At 30.8% G+C, this 10,268-nt stretch overlaps 1 protein-coding gene across 1 annotated transcript; it reads left to right on the forward strand.

Moving 5' to 3' along the window:
• Positions 1–2,284: 2,284 nt before the first annotated feature.
• On the forward strand, positions 2,285–3,337 carry LOC123258719. The gene is made up of 2 exons (XM_044718899.1): positions 2,285–2,614; positions 2,697–3,337. The coding sequence occupies exons 1-2, from the start codon at positions 2,368–2,370 to the stop codon at positions 3,248–3,250; spliced, it is 801 nt and encodes a 266-aa protein (XP_044574834.1). The 5' UTR covers positions 2,285–2,367; the 3' UTR covers positions 3,251–3,337.
• Positions 3,338–10,268: the final 6,931 nt, after the last annotated feature.

Below are 10,268 nucleotides of genomic sequence, written 5' to 3' on the forward strand. Positions count from 1 at the left end.
TATTGTATATAAATATAGATTTACAAATACACAGTCGGATTTTGGTTTATTATTAATAATAATTAAACGATAATGAATTAAATGGTGATGTTAATTGAAAAACATCGCCTTGCGATATTTTAGATGATTAAAAAAAAATTATTCCGGTAAGATAATTTTTTTCGACCAATTCCTTGCCACATACACGGATCCGTAAACACAGACACACGAACGTCCACGAAAGACTATTTTTGATCAATTTATTTACTATGTTAAACTAAATAATTGTTTTTGAACTATATTTTAAGTGTTTAACAAATTATTTTTGAAGTGAAACTTCTTTATCGAGGTTGGAAAAAAATTTAGTGTAACATTTTTTCGTTACGCGTCACATTTTTCCGTTACGCGCCATCTTTTTCTTATCCCTACCACGCGTGACTCGAAGTATACTTTCTCCAGCGGAGTAGGGATTGGTAAATGTCTCCAATGTATTTTGCGGCCCGTTTTGAGTAGTTACATTTTTGAAATCCAGGTGGCGATTGCATCGACTTCCATAAGAGCCCATGACCATTAAATGGTTTTTTAAAGTGATAATCAATTTTTAACTAATTGTTTTTTCGAATAAATGGAAGATTTTCAAAAATGGACTTACAAGGAATCTCTCTCCGGTGTCCCCCTCCGATTTTGATGAAACTGAGATATGTTATTCTCCGTCGAAATCTAAGAGACACGTATTTTTTTTTATCTGCGGAAAAACATTTCTAGGGGGTGAAACTACCCCTCAAAGTTTAGCCTCCAAAGGGGTGTTTTTCAAGTTTCGCATACTTGCAGTTTAAATAATCGAATGGGACCAATTGCATAATTTTCAGGGTGGAAAATCATGAAAAATGCTTTTGGTTTTATAATAAAACAATGGATAGAACAAAAGTTATGAGGGTTGAAAATCACAAAACTTTTATAAAAAAAAAACTATTCGATGGATTTCAATGAAACCAACGGCAATCGGAAGAGGAAAAAAAAGTAGAGAATACATCTTTCGGGGTTTTTCCGAAAAATTAAGTTTGGGGGGGGGGAGATGCCTTAAGCATATCTACATTGACCACCAAGAAAATATCGTTTTTTATATTAATTTTGATATGAATTCATCAATAATAATTTTTTCGTACATTTCTAGCATTTAGAAAATAATAATAATATTATATCTTAATATTTTACTTACTTGTTTACTTCTCATCCCAAACTTTATTTTGTGTATCGGGACATCAAATATTATAAATGTCATGTAATGTGAATCTGTTTTGGAAAAAAAAAAAAAAAGAAAAAATGCTTATAATGATTTATTATAATCATAATAATCATTCATCGTTATCTCATACAAAAAAAGAGATAATTATATTTTTAGTATATATGAGTCAGTAATGTGAAAAACAACATAGTATAAATAAATGTATCATTTCGAGATTAGTTTAGTTACTGCGATGTACTTCATCTTTTATAATTCAATATTATAATCGTGTTTTTTTTTTTTAATAAGTGAATAATTTAAAATTGTACGAAAATCTTTATTTTAGTACATAGAGCAAAATGAAAGTCAATCCTATAAATGTTATAAGACTACTCTTAACAACATTTCAAGTCATGAACATTCCAGAATCGCCAGTAAATGACGAAGAAATACAAATCAAAGAAAGTTTTGAAAATATTTTACTCAATGCTATGAACGAATACTCCGGAGTCGAAATGGTCGAAGAAAGTTCTTTGCATTTCCAAGAACCGTATAAAGATTGGACGATGGAAGTCGTGGAAGATAAAGAGTGGGCAAATGCACTAGTTGACCAAGAAACACCTATCGACGAATGCACTAAGGATGTTGAAGATTTATCTTATGAATATAAATTGAAAGCCGTCGAGTACTGGCGTAGTGGCAAAAAAAGAAATTTAAGTTTAGACGGTGTTAGACAAAAATTTAGAAAGGTACAATCTGTGCGACAGTTACGAAGATGGGCTCATACTTTAAATCAGGGAGGGACTTATAAGGAAAAATTAGCAAGAATTTGTGAATATACATTACAAAATTTCAAAGCAGCTATAGATGCAGGTTTAATCGTACATGATTGTGACATAAAAAGATGGGCCTTACAAGCTCAAAAAGAAATTGGTGCGGAAGATTTCCGTTTTAAAGCATCAACAAAGTGGATCGCGTCATTCAAAAGAGCACATCGCATCGTATCAAGAAAAATAAATAAGTTTATCACGTCCAAAACCATTGAAGATAGTAAATCATTAAAACAGCAAGCTAAGGAATTCGTCAATAATGTAAAACAAAAAATTAAAATTTATGAATTAGCAAACGTATATAATTCAGATCAAAGTGGTTTTCAGTTGGAAATGCATTCCGGTCGAACTTTAGCTGTTGAAGGAGAGAAACAAGTAGAATGTCTTGTACAATCTGTTACTTCTACTACTCATAGTTACACAGTTCAACCAACTGTATCCGCTGATGGAAAGCTTTTATCCCCACTTTTTTTGGTTCTAAAAGAACCAAGTGGTAAATTTGGACCAATAGTTGAAACAACACTTTTTAGACCTCATAATGTATACATAGAAGTATCAAAATCAGGAAAACTTACATCAGATACGAATTATTCTTTATTTTTTTTTCTGGTTTGCGCATAAGTTATTGTTGATACAAATAGTTCATATTTTTTAATTTTCAGATCATTTCAAAATTTGGTTGGAGAGGGTGTTTTTTCCAAATGTGGGCCCAAAATCTTTATTACTAATTGACTCATGGACTGGGCATTGTCCTCAAGTTGTACAAAGCGTTAAACCAACAAATAAAGATACTGAAGTAATGATCTTACCAAAAGGTACAACTGGGAAAATTCAACCGCTTGATGTTTTTGGATTCCGAGTATGGAAAAATTTTGTTCGATATTTTTCGGATCGTACAGTTTTGATGAATTTGGACATAAACTTGCATTTACGAAATAACATTATAAAATTACAATCACTTACACATATCCAATTGTCATCTCCTCGGTACATAAATTTATTCAAGTACTCGTGGTACAAAAGTGGCTACACAGAAGTAAAACCAGATGAGTTCGAAAATCCTGTGGATTTTACATTTCACGGATCATGCAATTCTCATTGTGAGGTTCCTGGTTGTCAAAATATAGCAATTATCCGCTGTTCATGGTGCAAAAAGTCGTTGTGTTTTCAACATTTTTTTCATGAACATCACGATTGCAAAACATATATTGAATAGATCTGCATATGACAAAATGATGAATTTAAGTATTAAATTTCATAAACATCAGAAATATTAAATATTTTTGTAAAAAATCATTTGTAAATTATTTTTAAATTTAATTTGATTATAGTAAAGCATATATTGTAAGCATTTTTTCTTTTTTTTTTTTTTCCAAAACAGATTCACATTACATGACATTTATAATATTTGATGTCCCGATACACAAAATAAAGTTTGGGATGAGAAGTAAACAAGTAAGTAAAATATTAAGATATAATATTATTATTATTTTCTAAATGCTAGAAATGTACGAAAAAATTATTATTGATGAATTCATATCAAAATTAATATAAAAAACGATATTTTCTTGGTGGTCAATGTAGATATGCTTAAGGCATCTCCCCCCCCCCAAACTTAATTTTTCGGAAAAACCCCGAAAGATGTATTCTCTACTTTTTTTTCCTCTTCCGATTGCCGTTGGTTTCATTGAAATCCATCGAATAGTTTTTTTTTTATAAAAGTTTTGTGATTTTCAACCCTCATAACTTTTGTTCAATCCATTGTTTTATTATAAAACCAAAAGCATTTTTCATGATTTTCCACCCTGAAAATTATGCAATTGGTCCCATTCGATTATTTAAACTGCAAGTATGCGAAACTTGAAAAACACCCCTTTGGAGGCTAAACTTTGAGGGGTAGTTTCACCCCCTAGAAATGTTTTTCCGCAGATAAAAAAAATACGTGTCTCTTAGATTTCGACGGAGAATAACATATCTCAGTTTCATCAAAATCGGAGGGGGACACCGGAGAGAGTTTCCTTGTTAGACAATTTGCTAATTAGAACATCGATATTAAAGTTCTTTATATAATTTTCGTAAACTGATTAACTAATTTTTAGATTAAATAATGGCAGAATCTAAAAAATGACAACAATGGTAATGACGATGAGATCATAATTGATGAAATACAATAATTATATTTAGCAACTTAGCAGTTCACTATGTGACTACTGTGACTTGTGAACCATAAATAAATAAAATTTTGCTTTATTAAATAATAACTTTTGTTAAATTGCACTGTAATTTTTTAACTATTGACGTTATTAAAAATATAAGCCCATCCCGGTGTTATACTCATCAAGAGCTTTCATGCAAGTACCCACATGCATTTTGATATATTTTTCATATATACATAATACATATAAATATATGAAAAATTGATGTGGGTACTTAAATGAAAGATCTTGATGAGTGTAACATCGAGATGAGCTTATATCTTTAACAATGTCAATAGTTCACAAGATACAGGGTCATTTCTTAACTATGTATCTAGAGATAGAGCATTTACGAATGCAGCCTAAATACTTATCATCATAAATTAACTATTGGTGAGAATGATATGAAACCTTAAAAAGGCATAACTCCGGGTCAAAACTTTTCCAACGATACCAAATTTTACCATAAAAACCCATTTTATCATATAAATACACTGACCACAAAATTTCGCTTATATTCTCTTAACAATATAGATAAGAGCAATGATAAAATGAATTACTCATATTATTTGTATGTATGTCCATAATACCAAAATAGCTTCAATTTAATCCGGAAAAAATTTTTTTTTCTAAAGTCTCATCTACCCAATTTCTGTGAAGTTATAAATAGTAAAAAAATGATGTCATAAAGAAGTTTCACTTCTTACCTGTGTACTCTGGTACACACACATTTTTTTTTTTTCAACTTTTTATTTTTTTTTTCTAAACCATCCTCTAACTATACCTGATGACGTACAAAATAAAAAAAAAAATTATCAAAATCGGTCCAATCGTTTTTGAGTTTTAGCTAGACTAACGCACAGCTATTCATTTTTATAAATGGGGTATTCCATGCCAAAGCGACCACATTTGAACTCGACCTTTTTAGATTTAGTTGAAACTTTATCATTCTTTTCTACCTTTTGAAAAACATTTTTGAGAATTTTTTAAAATTTATTTGTTCAACCCAAAAAAGGTTATGAATTTTTCAAAAAAATGGCTTTTTTGAGCTAGAAGAGCTCAAAATCATATAAAACCTATCTCTTTGAGCTCGGTGAGCTCAAAACAACACATAAATTGTATTTTTGAGCTTAGAGAGCTCAAAAACGGCATAATTGCGATTTTAAGCGTCCAGATATGGAATTAGCGGGAAGTTGCAGGGATGGCCTTCAGGGTCAACCGTTTTCCTAATTTTTTTTCATTTGTTCAAACAAATAATTATTTAAAAAAAAAAAATTTGCTTTCACAATGTTGTTATCAATCGATTCCAAATTTCATGAATCGTAAAGATATCCTATCGCCTAGAGAACTTTTTTTTTTTAATTTTTTTCATTTGTTTAAACAAATTATTATTTATCAAAAAAAAAAATTGTTTTTGCAATATTGGTATCAAACGATTCAGAATTTCATGAATCGTAAAGATATCCTATCGTGCGGAGAACTTTTTTTTAAAAAATTTTTGTCATGTTTAAACAAATAATTATTTAAAAAAAAAAATTTGCTTTCACAAAATTGTTATCAAACGATTCAAAATTTCATGAATCGTAAAGATATCTTATCGTGTGGAGAACTTTTTTTTTTTTAATTTTTTTCATTTGTAAGCAAATAATTATTTAAAAAAAAAATTTGCTTTCACAATATTGGTATCAAACGATTTTAAATTTCATGAATCGTAAAGATAACCTATCGTGTGAAGAACTTTTTTTAACAATTTTTGCCATTTGTTTAAAAAATTTGTTAGTTAACAAAAAAAAAAAAAAGTTCTCACAATATTTATTTCAAACGATTCCAAATTTTATGAATCATAAAGATATCCTATCGTGTGGACAACTTTTTTTTGGAAAAATTTTTTCTATTTGTTTAAACAAATATTTAGTTAACAAAAAAAAAAATGATTCCATATTATTGGCATCAATCAATTACAAATGTAATGAATCGTCTAGAAAACCTATTGATAAATGATCGATTTTAAAAATGTTAAATAATTATTTGTTTAAACAAATAGAAAATATTTTTTTAAAAAAAGTTCTCCCCACGATAGGATATTCTTACGAATCATGAAATTTGGAATTGTTTGATACTTACGTTGAAGCAACGATTTTTCTTTATTACCTAATTATTTATTTAAAATAATAGAGAAAATTTTTTCGGCAACGAAGAAATCACAAAATATAAAAAAAATTTTTTTTTTAATTTTTTTAGAGCAACTATACAGTTAACAAGTTTAAAAAAATATGTGCTCTACCGGGATCAGATGTTTGGATCCGAGGAAGTGCGCATGCGCCATTCCTCTCAACCCGTTGTCGGAGTATAATGGGAGAAATAATAATGTGAGGCATATAATAACAATAGTAAGCGGCCGCTCAGATACTCGGAGCACTTTGTTTTTTCATCTTTTTTGTAATTTTTTCTAAGTCTTAATTAACTTTCAAAAAATCGATTCCACATTTAATTAGTATTACAAATAATTTTTATAAATTACACGTGTTGTTTTTCAAATTTTTCATAAATGAAATTTTTTTTCTTATTATTTTATGTAATAATTTTTTTAATAAAAAAATTTATAAAATTTTTTAGGTGTCGATTAACTGAATTTTTCTCAAATAACTCAAAAAACGCCCTTTATGGGGCTGTCATTCGGTGTCCATGGAGTTGATCGATCGATTATGGGTCTGGAAATCTCTCATCGAGTCTCTTCTACAATTTTAAAGAGTTTCCTTTCTTAATCTCGAGTGTATACCGAGGAATGAGTTTTTTAAAGTCAAATTACTGACAAATAAGTCATTAAATGCCTTTTATAGGACTGTCATTCGGTGTCCATGGCGTTGATCAATCGTTTATGGGTCTGGAAATATTCCATAAAGTCTACTCTATGATTTCCATGAGTTTCCTATCAAAATCTCGAGTGGACATCGAGAATTGCATTTTTTAATGTTACATTTGTGTCAAATAAGTCAAAAAACGTCTCTTATGGAGCTGTCATTCGGTGTCCATGGGGTTAATCGATCGATTATGGGTCTGGAAATCTTCTGTAGAGTCTACTCTATGATTCCCATGAGTTTCCTTTCTTAATCTCCAGTGGATAGCGAGGATTGAATTTTTTGAACTCAAATTACTGACAAATAAGTCATAAAATGCTTTTTATGGGGCTGTCATTTGGTGCCCATGGAGTTGTTTGATCGATTATGGGTCTGGAAATCTTCTGTAGAGTCTACTCTATGATTTCGATAAGTTTCCGTTCTTAATCTCCAGTGGATACCGAGAATTGAATTTTATTTCGTCTCTATATTTTTTTCTGCCTGTCGCCCGTCGCTAGAGTCCGTGGCATGCGTGCGCGCGACAGAGAGGTTCGACCGCTACTTGTTTTTTTGCGATAACTCCGAAAATATTCATTTTATGGAAAAAATGATAGAGACATTTTTTGTTGGTTTTTTAATTTTAAAACTTTTTTCTTAAATAAACTTCCCCGTCAAATCGGTCGTTTCCGATTTATATCGTTTTAAACAATTAACTTGTTATTAACAATTAAACTTACCATCGGTGAGCAAAACAACTTAGTTTTTCGTGATCCTCGGGAAAAAATATGTCAATGTCATCAATCAGAACCCTGGGACCTAAAAGTGCATACGGGCTTCCCTTTTCAGCCGAAGGACTATAAGGGGGTGTTCCGGAAGTCGGAGAGGGTTCCAATTTTTTTCATACCTTCTAGTACCCAAAACAAAAATTTTCAGCGAGAATTAGCGTGATATTTTTAATAGACACGAAATAATCAATTTTTTAAGGTTAAGGGTGGCCATTAGGGGGTGTTCCGGAAGTCCGAGAGGGTTAAAATTTTTTTAATAGTTGTAGAACCCAAAATAAAAATTCTCAGCGAGAATTGGCGTGATCTTTTTAATAGTCACGTAGTAATGAATTTTTTAAAGTTAAGAGTGGACCTTAAGGGGTGTTCCGGAAGTCCGAGAGGGTTCAAACTTTTTTAATAGTTGGAGGACTCCAAAATAAAAATTCTCAGCGAGAATTGGCGTGATCTTTTTAATAGACGCGTATTGATGAATTTTTTACCGTTAAGGGTAGTATTTAGAAGGGCATAAGGGGGTGTTCCGGAAGTCGGAGTGTTCCAATTTTTTTGATACCTTTGAGTACCTAAAATGAAAATTTTCAGCGAGAATTGGCGTGCTCTTTTTAATAGTCACGGAATTATGAATTTTTTAAAGTTAAGGGTAGTCATTAGGGGATGTTCCGGAAGTCGGAGAGGATTCAAATTTTTTTTATACTTTCAAGCCCCCAAAAGAACGTTTTTCAGAAATATTAGGCTTGATCTTTTTAATATCGTTGAAATTATGAATGAAAAACGATTTCGTTTCACGAACGTTCGGAACTTCAGGTACATGCATTTTCAGCATTTTACAATTAATTAAAAAGAAATTATTACCAAGTTAAATAAAAAGTAAAATATCTAATTGACCATTTTTAGAATTGATTATTAATATGAATAATATTTTCATATTAAATGGTATTTTTATCGAATTTAAAAATAACAACGTTTCGATGGATTCCTGGCGGATTCGTGGTCACGATAAAATGATCGTGAAACGACGGTAAATGTACCGTGAATTCACAGTGTCGACAAATGATCGTCGAATGACCGTCACTTGACTATCGAACGGCCGTCGTTTGACAGTGAACGACGAGTATCATTGTGAAAGTTTTTCACTGTTACTTTATGATTTTTATTCTGTATAGGTATCATACTTCACTCTTCGAAAAACCAAATTTTTACTTGACTTCTCCTTGATTTTTACTTGACTTCTCCTTCTTCTTCTTGATTTTTTATATGAGTAAAAATCGTAGATCATCGATCGATCGTCTGTCATTTGACAGTCATTCGAAAACATATAAACTGTCAAAAAACCGTAACTCGGTGGAGGATGCACAGTAGTCTGTAAGTGAAGCGACTGTGAATCGAGCGTATAATGTCGGTAAGTCAGGAACAAGTGTTGTATTTTTTTCATAGTCTTAAATGAAAAACCATAATAATTTTTGTTTATGAAAAATATAATAATCAATATTGTTTTTTTTTTTTAATCGGGAGATATTTTATTCAACAATTAATTAATTAATAAATTATAATTTATTTTGAACTTAACTTTAAATATTTTCTGCACGTCTAATATTTTCACCGTAATTCCAAAATTCGAATCCATTATTAAAGATTTGAGTTTTAGGGACGAAAACTTTAATTTCAAAATTACGGAAAAATTGTTTGTTATCAAGAAAAATTATTATGAAATATTTTTTTTTAACAATTAAATTTTTAACAATTTCTTTTTCAGATTTTTTTTTATACAGTTAATAATTTCACCGTAATTTCGAAATCAAGATTTTCGTAATCATCAACAATTTGAATCATTTATTACGATTATTATTTTGAAGTCATGAAAAAAATATAAATTTATTTAAGCTATTTTTATCTGTACAATGAAAAAAAATGACTTGGTTTTAACACTTTATGAGGTGACTGAAATAGTCGTTTCGAACAGTGTCTCAGATAGCCGAACTGGAAAAGTCTCGGGCGCGCAACTAGATGAGTCGGGTTCGAGTCCCGGTTTAGACCCTCCGAAGTATTTTTTTGTCGGTGACAGTAGCGTAAAATTACCGTATTTCGACAGTATATTGAGCGTACAGTGTCGGTCATAACGTAGTAGATTCACTTGCGTATGCACCGTATATATTCGATAAATTTATTGTAGACATCGTTCACAACGGTATCCGATGCTGACTGACAAATCGCTCGGTAAGAACGAACTTTATACGGTGAAACGACCGTGAAAGAACCGTCAAGCGACCGTGCTTTCACCGTGTCGCCGAAACCGCCAGGGATACTTTTCGACTACCCTGTATATGAGTTAGCTTAGTCAGTAAAAGAAATCTATATTTTTAATTAAATTCGATAGCCACTTCATCATGTCACTTTTTTGGGACATCATGCGCGCGCAGCTC

This window comes from Cotesia glomerata, linkage group LG2, assembly GCF_020080835.1.
Source record: "Cotesia glomerata isolate CgM1 linkage group LG2, MPM_Cglom_v2.3, whole genome shotgun sequence".
Classification (NCBI taxonomy): Eukaryota; Metazoa; Arthropoda; class Insecta; order Hymenoptera; family Braconidae; genus Cotesia; species Cotesia glomerata.